At 39.6% G+C, this 14533-nt stretch overlaps 1 protein-coding gene across 3 annotated transcripts in view; it reads left to right on the top strand.

Moving 5' to 3' along the window:
• The window catches only part of Mon2 (MON2 homolog, regulator of endosome-to-Golgi trafficking), a 79689-nt gene that overhangs the window by 12986 nt on the left and 52170 nt on the right, over window positions 1-14533 (top strand). For all 3 annotated transcript variants that reach the window (XM_021636512.2, XM_021636514.2, XM_060371001.1), the window contains 2 exons: window positions 11386-11513; window positions 12164-12295. In XM_021636512.2, the coding sequence (XP_021492187.1) occupies window positions 11386-11513; window positions 12164-12295 (260 nt within the window). The remainder of the gene's footprint in view (window positions 1-11385; window positions 11514-12163; window positions 12296-14533) is intronic.

Consider the following 14533-nt stretch of genomic DNA (forward strand, 5'->3'; position numbering starts at 1 on the left):
TCACACTGCTTGTCAGAGAGAGAAGAAAACAAAGCATGTGCTGTCCTTTGGTTCCAGAAGCACCATGTCACAGTGTCAAAGAGCTCAAAGTCTAGTGTGTAACAAATTTTAGTGTACTGAGATTGTCCACAGCATTTCCTCCAAGAACTACAAGACCATTTTGGAAAGAACAGTCCTTCTGGTCCCAGAGTCACCACTCTTCCCCATGCCAGGCTGCCTAGCAAAGAAAATGAAGATGCTTCGTGCACATTTCACCTCTGCTTAAAGGGAAAGATTGGGGCGGGGAGGTCTCTGCAACCACCATGGCCAGCAGAGTAACAATCAGGAAGAAGCAAAAAGGTAGTTCTGTTCCACTCCGACTCAGCAGCTGGTATTCAAAATTACAGAGTCTGACCCCAGGTAGTTTATTTTAGACATATGTAAGCAGAGCACAGTCTAGTGAAAACTGTCCTGGTGATAACTCAGGCCCACGTGCACAATACAGCTTAAGACATTGACTCCATCAAAACTCGTGAAGTGCATGTAACACCCTCCATGAAGATGGGTTCTGTAGATTGACCAGCTCAGCACGAAGGACTGGAGGAGGATCCAGTGTGGTCCTGGCCACGTGGAGAGTGGAGAGTGCGCATTCACCAGGCAGTTTAGCACATCTTTAGCCTGCTGAGGGCCAGCAGGTCAGGTATCCCGCCCTTTAAAGGAACAACCCTAAGTCCCTATTGCTGACCTGTGAGCACCTGGGCCTCCTGCCTTCCACACTTGAGCTGCAGCAGTCACTCTCTGCCAAAGGAATGCAGACTGGGAATCAAGGCCATAGGTGACATCCTGAGAATCTTGATGGAAAGAGTTTGAGTTGGAGACCTTTCATAGTCATACTTAATTGTTGACTAACTGTGACTGCGTTATATCCTCAGTCACAGTTACTTAATGAATGTGCCATCGTGGGGCCAGGAGGCTCTTCTGATGCAGTCTAGAAGCCATAGGAGCTGTCACATGTCGACCTATTAAGCCACTGAGATTGCAGTTTCTCTATAATATAATGGAATTATATTAATTTTTTTCTTCCCTTGGACTTTTTAATGTGCATTTATCTTTTGTTCCATGCATTCAGTGTTATCTTTTAAAATGCTTTTATTTTATTTCAGCAAGTGGGATGTAATTCTCTATGCTAGGTATAATTATACTTATAATTAATTCTTTATGTTAAATTCTAGAAAGAATCACCAACTTAAAGGTATTAATATATTTAAAGTTTTTTGAACGTGTTACTATACATTTTTCTAGGAAGGTTTAAAAGCTTACACAATTACCAACATGTGTAAGTCTGTTTTTATAGACTTGCTGGGATTATTATTTTTTAAAATCTTGGAATTAGTTGATGTCTCTTTTTTAGCATTGCAGATATTTTTCTGTATTCATTAAATTATTTCCTTTTTTTCTACTTTATACATTTCATGATTCTATATTTTTCTTATCAAACTTTGGACTATTTACACATCAAAAACATTAGCTTTTTTCATATTTATGTCACATTATCTCCAAGTCATTTACCCATTAAGTTTTTAATAGAGATTTTATTTTTATTTTTAGGTAATCTAATTTGTTTTCTTTTGCAAAATTATTAATTACCAGAACTGTTTGTTGTTCCTTTCCCTACAGAGTGCTTTTATTACAACACTTCGTATGATTTTATTTGTCCTCTTGTTCTTAAATCATTATACAGATTTTTGGACTTTTGAACTCATTAAAAACCTTAATGTTGTTAGGATCTTAAGCAGTCCCACAAACAAGTGAAGCATTTTAATGTAGAGCTGTTCTCTGTGTCACATTTTATTTTTATTTTTTATTAGAGTTAAAATTTGTTACTTAATGGCTGTAAAGATCTATCAAAATAAAACTTGTTAACATGTGATATATAGTGTGAAATGCTAGTTTAACTTTTTTTCCTCAGAATGCAGTAAAATTGCTTAGAACAAGAAAATCTTTAGTATATTGGGAACTTGTGGACCTATTTCTAGTGTGTGAAAGTGCATCATTTGATCTCACAGTTATATAATTGGAAATTTAACATATATCAAGGACATAGTATGACTGTTAAAAAGTAAAGGACTTGCATAAAAAATATACCACTCCCCACAAACCTACTTTTGTATTTTAATGTTTTGGTTCGGAAGACACACACACCCTTATCTGGAGCAGCGTAAAATGATTAAAGCAAGATTTCTTTACGTTGCTGAACAGTGTCCTCGCAGCGTGCCTCCTGAGGTCTCTGCCTAGAAGGACGCTCGTCGAGAGCTAGCTGTAAATAGTGTCATTGCAGTCACTGTTGCTGGGACAGCCCCTCTTGTCCCACAGCAGATCATTCGCGCTTCCGAGCACAGCCAGCACCTTTCACAGGGAGTAAAACAAGTCTTTACATTTTATTTTAATTTAAAAATTTATCATAAAAAGCACTACAAGTAAAATAGTTTGTTTTTAGTGGTTTTCCTTTTACTGAGTTATAATCTGTTGGTGATAGTATGTTTTTGCCTTTGGAGCTGTGCCGTAAAAGATGTTGACAAGTTAACTCAGTGTTATTGTATTGATTGTTCTGTATACCACTGAAACTTCATTTTGACCACTCTATTTTCTATAAATGGGAGGACAGAGTGTGATAAGTGTTTAATTTCTTTGAATTGCATTAAAATAGAACTCAAAAACACTTCTATTGCTATCTTAAATTTATCTTCGCCTTATAAACTTGACTGTATAGGAAATTTATAATATCTTATGATACATCTCATTTTATTGATCCTAATATACATGGGTTTTCACCTTTGTTTTTTATATTAATTTTATTAATCACAGGTTATTTACTTTGTATCCCAGCCATAGCCCCCTCCTTCATTCCCTCCCAATCCTACACTCCCTCCCTCTTCTCCTCCCTGTCCCTTTCCAAGTCCACTGCTAGGGGAGGTCCTCCTCCCCTTCCATCTGACCCTAGCTTATCAGGTATCTTCAGGACTAGCTGCAATGTCCTCCTCTGTGGTCTAGCAGGGCTGTTCCTCCCTTGGGGGGCGGGGGGAAGTAAAGGAGCCAGTTCTTGAGTTCATGTCAGAAACAGTTCCTGTTCCCCTTACTAGGGAAACACACTTGGTTACCGAGCTACCATGGGCTACATCCAAGCAGAGGTTCTAGGTTATATCCATACATGGTCCTTGGTTGGAGAAAGTCTCATAGAGGACCCCCCGTACCCTGATATATTTTGTCCTTGTGGAGGTCCTATCCCCTCTAGGTCATACTAACTCCCCCTTTTATCATATGATTCCCTGCACTCTACCGAAGGTTTGGTTATGAGTCTCAGCATCTGCTTTGATACACTGCTAGGTAGAGTCTTTCAGAGGCCCTCTGCAGTAGGCTCCTGTCCTGTTTCTTGTTTTCTCCTACTTCTCATGTCCATCCCATTTGTCTTTCTAAGTGAGGATTGATCATCTTACCCCAGGTCCTCTTTCTTGTTTATTTTCTTTAGGTAGACAGATTTTAGTATGTTTATCCTAACTTATAGGTCTATGTAAGTTAGTAAATACCATGTGTGTCTTTCTGCTCCTGGGATACCTCACTCAGGATGATCTTTTCTAGATCCCAGCATTTGCCTGCAAATTTCATGATTTCCTTGTTTTTAATTGCTGATTAGTATTCCATTGTGTAAGATTTTCACCTTTAAACAGACCTTAAATTGATGTGTCTTAGAATCATTGTAGGCCAAGGTGGTGGTAGAGTTTCCTTTCCTGGTACATGAGTAAATTTGTTTATGGGTGTTTATATTACTATCACACCAGTTTAGCTAAATTGAGTTTAATTGCTACTTAAAATGTCATTCTAGTTGCTGCCAAAACTGTGATAAACTGTTTGCTAAGGTGAAAAGGCACATGTAACAGCTCCGAAGCATGCAGAACAAGTGTCAGTGGCTTAGAAGAAACTCTCAGGCATGCTAGTGAATGCCTCTTCTAAGGTATCCATAATGCTCTTGTTGTTCCAGAAAGTGAAGACAGTGAAGATAGTGGAGGTGACTGAGTCCTGTTTTTAGCTTCTTTTATCATCATGCTATTTGCTTTATAAAATGGCAGCATAATGAGCAGGAAGAGTATGAGCTAGGAATTAGAAGACAGATTGTCAGTTTTGCTGAGCTACCTGCTTACTGCATCACATGGATTCTCATCATGAGCAAATGAGAAACATGGACTACCCTCATAAATTGTAGATACAGTTTATTACTGTGGAATAGCTTAATCTGCCTGAGGGGCATTTATTAAGTAGTAGTGTTTGACAGACAGGGCTAGCCTCTGCCTTCAGGGCCTCTTGGAGCTGGGTATAGGAGGAGAGCAATGGCTTTCTTAAAGCCATTGTCAAACACTGTCAGGTCTGTTCTCCCGCCTTCGGAGCTTATGTGTGTACATGCTGTGTAAGTGCGGTACCACTAAGCTGTATTTCCAACCAGCAGCTACTGGGAATAGAGTTGTTCTCCTCCTTGGAAAATTCGTTATTGTGTCCAGTGATGGTGGTGCACTCCTTTAATCCCAGCACTCTAGGGGCAGAAGTAGGTGGATCTCTGAAAGTTCAAGGCAGGCCTGGCCTAGAAAGTGAGATCAGGACAGCCAAGGCTACACAGAGAAAAGCTGTCTGAAAAAACTAAACTAAACTAAAAAGAAAGAAAGAAAATGAATTATTGTTACTCTACAAATTTTTTTGCACATTGACACTGATTTTTGTTTCCTATTTTGCTGTATTTGATGTGGCTTTGACTTGACATAGCTGAGGTTGCAGGGAAGGAAGGAACGAGACACAGGCACAGGTACAGAGAAGTTGGGAACAGCTGGGCCGTGCCCACGCTGTTGGCACATCACCAAGTGTGCAGCCACCCGGAGCCTCACTGTGTTCACTGGGACCCCCACAGGTAGAGGTTCGCCAGTCTTGGCGGGAGGTCCCAGTGTGTAAGCTCCTCACACTATTACTTAGTTGAAGTTTCCTACCATAGCCGAGTGTTTTCTGGTGGAATATTTAGGGCCTTGTTTTAAGTATAAGATCATGCCATCTGCAAGTTGGGGTGTTTTGACTGCTATTTGTATCCCTTTTATTTCTTTTTTATGCCTTATTGCTCTGTCTAAAATTTTGAGAGCTGTTTTGATTGAATAAGAGTGGAAAGGAAAGAGTGGGCACCCTAGCCTGGTTCCTTGTTTTAGAGGAACTACTCTCATTCCCCCCTCCCCCAGTTAGCATAGTGTTTATTGGCTCTAAGATTGTCATAGTTAGCTCAACTATATTGAAATGTGTTTCTTCTGTTCCTCATGTTTTTAGTTTGTAACCATGAAGGGATGCTCAGAGACTTTTGACAATAGTATCTATTTGCAATAATTGATGTTTTGTCCTTATTCCCAGTCATGTGCTCTGTTAAGCTTTTTGACTATTCATGCTGGATCATCTTTGTACCATTGAATGAGGTGTGTTTGCTCGTGGTGTGTGATGCTCTTAAGGTGCTCTCAGATCTGCTTTGTGTTTTATTGAGAACTTCTGCTTCTACGCTCATCAGAGAAATTGGACAAGAGTGGTTTTGTTTTTTTCAAGACAGGGTTTCTCTGTATAGCCTTGGCTGTGCTGGAACTCTCTCTGTAGACCAGGTTGGCCCCAAACTCATAAAGGTCCACCTGCCTCTGTCTCCCAAGTGCTGGGGTTAAAGGCATGCGCCAGCACTGCCTGGCTGACAAGAATGTTTTGATTTGTCCTTTTCAGCTTTTATCCAGTTTTGTATCAGAGTAATGCTGGCTTCACAGAATAAGTTTGGTAGTGTTCTTCTCTTTTCTACTTTATGAATCAGCTTAAAGAACACTTGCCCTAGTTCTTTGTGGCACTAAACCTGTCTTGTCTTAGACTTTCCTCTATTAAGAGCTTATTTATTACTACATCAATTTGTTACCTGTTATGAATTCACCAGAGTTTTCTACAGTCTCTTGATTTTAATTTTTTTAAGTTATATTTCTAGGTATTTATCCATTTCTTGAATATTTCCTAGTTTATTGGAAGATATTTTTTCAAAATATTCTGTAATAGTGCTCTGGATTTCATTGGTACTTATGTTCCATTTTTTTTCTGGTTTTATTAGTTTTTTTTTCTGTTTTCTTTGTTGGGTCTATGTACTGTTCTTTTATTTCATTAATTTCTCCCCTTCTTTATCATTTCTTACTATCTGCTTTTTTCGGGCGTCAATTGATTATCCAGGACCCTAAAGATCCTTGTCCAGTTTTTGAAATCTTTTTGATTTTAAGATGTAAGCTTTCATAACCATAAACTTCCAGTTGCAACTACTTGGTTTGTTTTTTGTTTTGTTTTGATTTTTGTATCTCAAAATAACTTGTACTATCATTTTCATTTGATCATAGGAAAATTTGTTTCTGATTATTTCAGTTACCCATTGGCCATTCAAGAATGTGTTGTTTGTGCTCTAAACATTTGTAAATTTTTCAGAATTTTTCTTGTTATTATTTAATTTCTAATTTTATTCCATTATGATTCTACATATACAAAATTAAAGATCATATTTTAATTACTCACTTCAGTGTTTTTGTGATATTGTTGTGGAGATTGTTGTCTTTGGGTTTGAGTTGAAACTTCCTGCCCAGGAAAGTAAGGGACTTGGACAGAAGCCCTCGAGGCACTGCGCCTCTTTTCCCATCTCAGCTCTGCTAACTTGGTGATTTATGATGGTGCAGCAAGGGGCTTTTTAGAGCGTGCTGGAGGAAACGGTAGTCTTAGTTTATCATCCCATGGCGTATACTTTGGTAGACAGAAAGTAGGATTTAAATAAAATATTAAATACCAAAATTAAAAGAAATATTTTTACACTTTAAAAAATTCTGACTTTTGCTGGGTGTGGTAGCACACGCCTTTAATTCCAGCACTTGAGGGGCAGAGGCAGGCAGATCTCTGTGAGTTCAAGGCCAGCCTGGTCTACAAATTGAGTCCAGGACAGCCAGAGCTCTGTTTCACAGAGAAACTGTCTCAAAAAACAAAACAAAACCTTTTTTAGTATGACTTATGTTGAATTTGTTCTTTGACAATGACATACACATATAAAATACATTCTTATTACTTTAAACCTTTCCACCTCCCTCTACTTCCCTTTCAAACATTCATGTCTAGCTTTTTTTTTTTTTTTTTTTTTTTTTGAGACCTCATTAAGTTTAACTAAGATTATCTGTGTGACCATAGATTTGGAACTTGGTACACAATGGAAAATAATTACTGTCCCTTCCCCGGAATGCATCAGTAGCCAATACTTCAAGAGGGAAGAGTGGGGGCACGGGCACCCCCTCCCTAACCTGTGCTGGATTTTGACAGGCCCAGTTTCCTGTGGGCTGTTGCAGGTGCCCAGAAGACAGCATTTCATAGCCCTTCTCTCTTACTTTGTCTTCTTCCATTCTTTCCTCCCATCTTCTACAACCATCCCTGAGCCTTAGAGGCAGAAATATAACCTGTTAGGACTGTGCACTTGGTTGTCACTTAGTCTCAGTATCTTGAGCAGTTGTATGTCTCTGCCTTTACTGCCTTTTGTTGCATAGAACGACTGGGAGTGAGTAGCATTTGTTTATTGTTATAAATATAAATATTCAGAAGATAGCTTAGCATTGTGACAGGTTAGCTCATCAGCAGTAGTTAAGGTCACTGCTAGGGTCCAATATGAATAATAAAAATATGTTTAATACACAGTGGAATTTAGCTCAGCTGTAAAGAAAAATGAAATTTGCAGGTAAGTTAATATAGACAGCCACAGAGGGCCTGAGTACAGAAAATGAGTAACTGTGACATGCCTATCCCTAAATGACACGTATGTGTCACACCTCATCCATACTGGACTCAGGAACATTGTAGACAAGGAGGCATAAATATTGTAAAAGCCAGAGGTTGAGGAAGACTTCTGTGAAAACATCTTCTGAAGACAACTGGGCCGTTAGTTATACTGGTGAGCTTACCATAGCTCTGATTATCTCCATAAGAAAAGATCAAGCTAGTCATAAATCTGAAGCCCCATCCCTAGTTGAAGAGCTTTAGCAGTTGAAGGTGCTGTACAAACTCAGCTTTCTTCAAGGAAGTGATCTCTTAGGTTGCTCATGCTCCCTCCAGTGGATGGTGCACACCCTGGACATAAAGACAGCGCTGATTTGACTCAGAGGCTTTGAAAAGAGGTATGAAGTTGGGAGGGGAACTTTGGGAGGAGTTGGAAAAAGTGAAGGATTGATATTATTAAAAAAACAAAAAACAAAAAACCATTGTGTACCTGTATAAAATTCTCAAAGAATTAATTTAAAATGGAAAAACAATTTTTTAAGTGTTTCTCTGACACATTCTTAGTCATCAGGGAGATGCAAATCAAAACAACCCTAAGATTTCACCTTATACCCATCAGAATGGCTAAGATCAAACACTTAAGTGACAACACATGCTGGAGAGGATGTGGAGAAAGAGGAATCCTTGTCCATTGCTGGTGGGAATGTAACCTTGTACAATCACTTTGGAAATCAATCTGGCACTTTCTCAGAAAATTAGGAATAGCACTTCCTCAAGATCCAGCTATACCACTCCTAGGCCTATATCCAAAATATGCTCAAGTATACCAGAATATTTGCTCAACCATGTTTGTAGCAGCTTTATTCGTAATAGCCAGAACATTGAAGCAACCCAGATGTACCTCAACTGAGGAATGGATTCAGAAATTGTGGTACATTTACATAGTGGAATACTACTCAGCAATTAAAAACAGGGGAATCATGAAATATGCAGGCAAATAGTTGGAACTAGAAAAGATCATCCTGGGTGAGGTATCCCAGAAGCAGAAAGACACACAGGGTATATACTCACTTATAAGTGAATATTAGACATATATACTAAACATACTAAAATCTGTACACCTAAAGAAGCTAAGCAAGAAAGAGGACCCTGGCTAAGATGATCAATCTTCACTCCAAAAGGCCAAAGGGATGGACATTGGAAGAGGTAGAAAACAGGAGCCTGCCACATAAGGCCTCTGAAAGACTCTACCCAGCAGTGTATCAAAGCAGATGCTGAGACTCATAGCCAAACTTTGGGCAGAGCTCAGGGAATCTTATGAAAGAAGGAGGAGATAGAAAGACCTGGAGGACACAAGGAGAGCAACAGAACCAAAACATCTGGCCACAGGGGTCTTTTCTGAGGCTGATACTCTAGCAGAGGACCATGTATGGAGATAACCTAGAACCCCTGCACAGATGAAGCCCATGGCAGCTCAGTGTCCAAGTGTGTTTCCTAGTAAGGGAAACAGGGACTGTCTCTGACATGAACTCAGTGGCTGCTTCCCTGAGGTGGGAGCAGCCTTACTGGGCCACAGAGGAAGACAATGCAGCCAGTCTTGATGAGACCTGATAGACTGGGGTCAGATGGAAGGGGAGGAGGACCTCCCCTATCAGTAGACTTGGGGAGGGGCATGGGAGAAGAAGAGGGAAGGAGGGCTTGGGAGAGGACGGGGTGGGGGTGGGGGCTACAGCTGAGATATAAAGTGAATAAATTTTAATTAATAAAAAGTAAATTAATTTTAAAAACAAAAATGGAAGACTATCAAAGTAAAATGCATTCGACAGGAAACATACTTTTCATTAAAAAATACAAACTGTTATATAATGGATAAAATACTGTGTAAAACAGAAATAAAAACTAACCAAAAATTGGAGGTAAATTGGTGGAAAGTACAAAATTGGACTGCATGAAATAATGTAGACTTAGAAAGGCAAATGCCACATATTCTGTCTCTCATGCATCGTAGCTTCAAATCTGTAGACTTGTGTATTTAACCTGCAGTATCTGTATAAGGAAACTAAAAAGGGTCCACCTGGGTGGAGGCTGCCGTAAGGAAGAAAGGGTAGCCAAGCACAGATGATATGAAAACAGATGAGGAATTTGAGGACGGGGTGGAAAGCAGGAATAGGGTATGGTAAGAAGAAAGGGAGCAGGGCTCACCAAAACTAAGGATTCATGAAAAACCCATATGGTAACCTTAGTGCTTTATAAGCCAACTAAAAAATAATAGTTGAGAGAGTTAGAAGGTAGATAGCCTGGATGTCTAGGTGCTGTTACTTCTAAAAGCCCGGGGTTATTAAACAAAACCCCTCGGTGTGAAACTACTCCTTATGAGTTGTTTGGCAGGATAGTCCCCAGAGGTACCCGAAACAATACATGCTTGTGTCTGGCTGCCCACGGAGCTAGCTGAAAACCCAGTAGCTAAGGTACTGTGCACTGGAACTGAGCTGGAAGCATCTCCTAGCTATCCCTGCCAGAAAGGTGCTGCAGAGGAGGAAGTCAACAGTGATCTCTATCTGCTGTGACTCCTACAAGTCCACACTGCACTCTTCCAGGCAAGATGTGCATGGCTGTGCAATAGTGCAGTGACTGTTAGGGTGAGATCAGCTCTTTGGTTGAGGCCTCTTTCATAAGCGGGAACTCACACCTGGTTCTGTAAACGCAAAAAGAAGGAAGCAATGGCTGAGGTGGCTTTTCACTTTCCATGGTGATTATGAACGACTTTCTTCCAAGTTCTTTTGAAAAAATATTTTCTGACTCAGATATAGTTAATGAGTGAGTTTTGTTTCCTTGAAAACAGCTATCAGACTTTTAAGTTTAGTGTTCTCGTTACTTAGAAATCCATGTTATTTATTCAACTTCTCTGAAAGTGACAAACTTGTCTTTTTTGCCTTTTAAGAATTTTTTAAATTTTATGTTATTAAAGTAATTGCTTAATTGAATTTAATTATATTATTCTAGCTCATGTTTTTATTGCTATTTTAAAACTTCTAGAGTTGGTAGAAGTTAAATTAAAGCTTGGAATAAAAGTTTGTGTATTCAGTAGTTAATTTAAAATATTCTTTCGATAATAAGAGGCATAATGCTGTTGTTGCTAAAGAATTGTGCTTATTTCCTGAAGAAATTAGAGCTACAAACATTCATAGCATATAAAAGTAATCTAGGGTGCCTGTGAACTATGGACAACATGATGTATAGATGATTTTAATTACTATTTCTGCTTATAATATGGATTCCTATTTATTTTCCTCCTGTGAAACATTTAATTTCTGAAATTGTGAGAATCCATGTCCTCAAAGGGGATATAGAGCATACAGGAAGGCTCCCAGAATTCCATGTCAGAGAAAGCCTGGGAAACCTGTAGTTGAGGTGAAGACTGTAGTATCTGAAGTACTTGAATTCTTAGTAGTGTTTCTATTTGGATGTTTATTTTACATCAAAAGAATTGTCATACTTCTAAATATGTAGACGAATGTTCCTAATTATGCATAGATTCAGTAATTTATCTTATATATTTTCTGAATAAAGCATTAAAAGAGAACAGCTCAGAAGTCGTGCAGCCTTTCCTAATGGGGTGTGGAACCAAGGAACCAAAGATCACTCAGCTGTGTTTGGCCGCCATTCAAAGACTCATGTCACATGAAGTGGTGTCTGAGGTAGTATGGAGATTTTTATCTGAATTGCCTAGTAAGAGTTGCATCAGTGTCTGATTTCATGGGGAAGATTAAAGTGTATCTGATATTTACTATGAAGCAGCTTTATGAAAGCAAAACAAATTAAAAATAAAGCTAGCATTAAATAGGTTAAATACATTTCATTGAGTTACTTATCATTTAAAAAGGCGTAGTTCAGTAGTACAAGTGCTGATTTTAGAATGAAATGAATTTTCAGTGTCATATTTAATATAATTTATATTTTAAAATATAGATTATCTGAATTGGTAGTTACTCATTAATACAAGTATTTTGTTTGTATCTAACTTGATGATGGAAAATAAGATAAAAATATGACTTTTGAGGGAGGAACAGTCTTGCTAGCCCACAGAGGAGGACAATGCAGCCAGTCCTGAAGATACCTGATAAGCTAGGGCGAGATGGAAAGGGAGGAGGACTTAGAGAGGGGCATGGAGGAGATGAGGGATGGAAGGTGGGATTGGGAAGGAAGGGGGGAGGAGGCTACGGCTGGGATACAAACTAAATCACCTGTGATTGATATAAAAAATAAAAATGAATAATAAAAAATGTGACTTTGAGTCTGCATTGCCTCAGCTCTGAGCTGATTTTGTGCACCACCTTCCGGTTCACAGACTGCTGCCGGGAACATAATTAACATGCTGTGGCAGCTCATGGAGAACAGCCTGGAAGAGCTCAAGCTGCTTCAGACAGTGCTTGTTCTTTTAACCACCAACACGGTCGTTCATGACGAGGCACTTTCCAAGGTAAGAAACCTCGTAAGTGGTGTTTATAACTGCTTTGAGGTAGTGTTTGAATGAGCTGATTGAAGATAGAAGCCTAGAGCCATTGCACAAAGAGCAGCTCCCTTCTCTATTGTTCCTGTGATGATCAGCAGTGTGAGCAAGTTCCTCTCAGTTAGAGGGTGTCACCTTAGGGTGCTGTGATGATCAGCAGTGTGAGAGTTCCTCTCAGTTAGAGGGTGTCACCTTAGGTTCCTGTGATGATCAGCAGTGTGAGCGAGTTCCTCTCAGTTAGAGGATGGCACATCAGGTTGCTTAACTGGCCTTTGGCTGCTGCTAAGTTTAGTTATGAAGCATAAGTGGAAGAAAAGAGAAACTGTAGAGCAGGGTAGAGCCGGGAGGTAAGAGGAAGGGAAATGCCTTGAATCATACTGGCTTGGGTATTTCTCTATGATTGCTCCCCAGTTCCCCTGTTTTGAAGCTACATGTATGCATTATGTAAATAAACCTGTCTCTTAAATGGCCAGAAACCTTCTTTGTACATTTATACCAGATGAGGTTTCATAGCTAGTTTTAATTTCTTCCCTTATTCACCTCTTTGGAATATGAACAAGTGTTCTGTTATATAGTTTTTAAAACCAGGGAATATTTCCGTAGAACAGAAAGCAACATAATACACAGTCTTCAGCTTGTGGCTTATTCTCTGAGGAGTATGTTTTGAACTTTTTTGTTTGTCTGTTTGTTTTTGGAGACAAAGTCTCAGTAGATAGCCTTGATTGGCCTGGAACTCATTCTGTAGACCAGGCTGACCTCAAACTTACAAAGATCTGCCTGCCTCTGCTGGGATTAAAGGTGTGCACCACCATGTCCAACTTTGTTTTGGACTTTCAGTAGTTTCATGATAACTTTTATTCAGTGGTTTCATGATCACTTTCAAGGGTGAGTAGTTTATAAAAGAGACTTTGCAGTCCTTAAGTGAGGTTCCCCTTTTCTAGATATTAATTTGGTGTTCTTATAGCATAATGAAGAAAATATACTTGATTGCACTTATTTCATTTGTCTATGCTCCTGTCTGCTATGTAGAGTGTTTTTTTTTTTTTTTTTTTGCTGTTGTTATTTTAGTTTGGTTTGGTTTTTGGAGACAGGATTTCTCTGTGTATTCTTGGCTGTCCTGGACTCACCCTGTAGAGCAGGCTGGCTTCAAATTCACAGAGATCTGCCTGCCTCTGCCTCCCCAAGTGCTGGGACTGTAGGTGTGCGCCACTGCACCTGGCTTAAGTAGAGTGTTTTTATATACTTTTTTTGTGTACAGTTCCATTTAGTTTTTTGCTATCAAATTATTCTTTTAGTAAATATATTTAAAAATGTTACCAGCTGATAAAGAAAGAAGTCCTGGGGCTTGGGAAATGGCTCAGTCAGTACAGGAATAGAGACCTGAGTTGCAGCTGTACTACTCATGTGGAAAAGGGTGGTACCAAAGGTGTGGTGGCTCCTGAATCAGTGTGGAACAGACAGGAGGATCCGTTCTGTCCTAACCAGGTTCCAGGAGTTATGGTAAACTCCATAACTAAAAGCAACTTGGGGAAGAAAGAATTTCTTTCATCTGATAGGTTACACTCCACAATCAAGGAAGCTTAAGGCAGGAAATGACAGCCGATGGAGGAATGCTGTTTACTGCTTGCTCAGCGTTCTTACACAACTCATCCACAGTGGGCTGGAGCAAAAAGTTGCTCCACAGACACTCCCACAAGCTAGTCTAATGGAAGCAATTTCTCAACTGAGGTTCCCTCTTTCTAGGTCGCTCTACTTGTGTTAAATTTAAAACACTTACCAGCACACTGAGGGTCATTAGTGAGCCAGTGCAGACTAGTAGCATGTCCCAGTGAGACCCCATCCAAAACTAAGATGCACTGTGCTGGCCTTCACGCCCATTCATACTGTGTACCAGAGCCCAACCCGCACATGAGCACATGAGTACACAGGGAGGCTGAGGCAGGCAGAGCTCTGAGTTCACGGCCAGCTTGCTCTACAGTGAGTTTTAGGATAGCCAGGGCTGCACAGAGAAACCTAGTCCTGGAAAACAAAGAAACAAACAGAAATTATACTAGTAGGTTCTGCAGAGGACCTGAACTTGGTATCCAGCACCCCCTCTGGCCTCCTCCAGTACCAGGGATGCAGGCAAAGTGCCGGCTACTTAGATGGAGGAAAATACTCAAACATAACATGAAAATAAATTGTTGATGTAAGTTGATAAGGCACAAC

The sequence above is a fragment of the Meriones unguiculatus genome, chromosome 17, assembly GCF_030254825.1.
Source record: "Meriones unguiculatus strain TT.TT164.6M chromosome 17, Bangor_MerUng_6.1, whole genome shotgun sequence".
Taxonomy (NCBI): Eukaryota; Metazoa; Chordata; class Mammalia; order Rodentia; family Muridae; genus Meriones; species Meriones unguiculatus.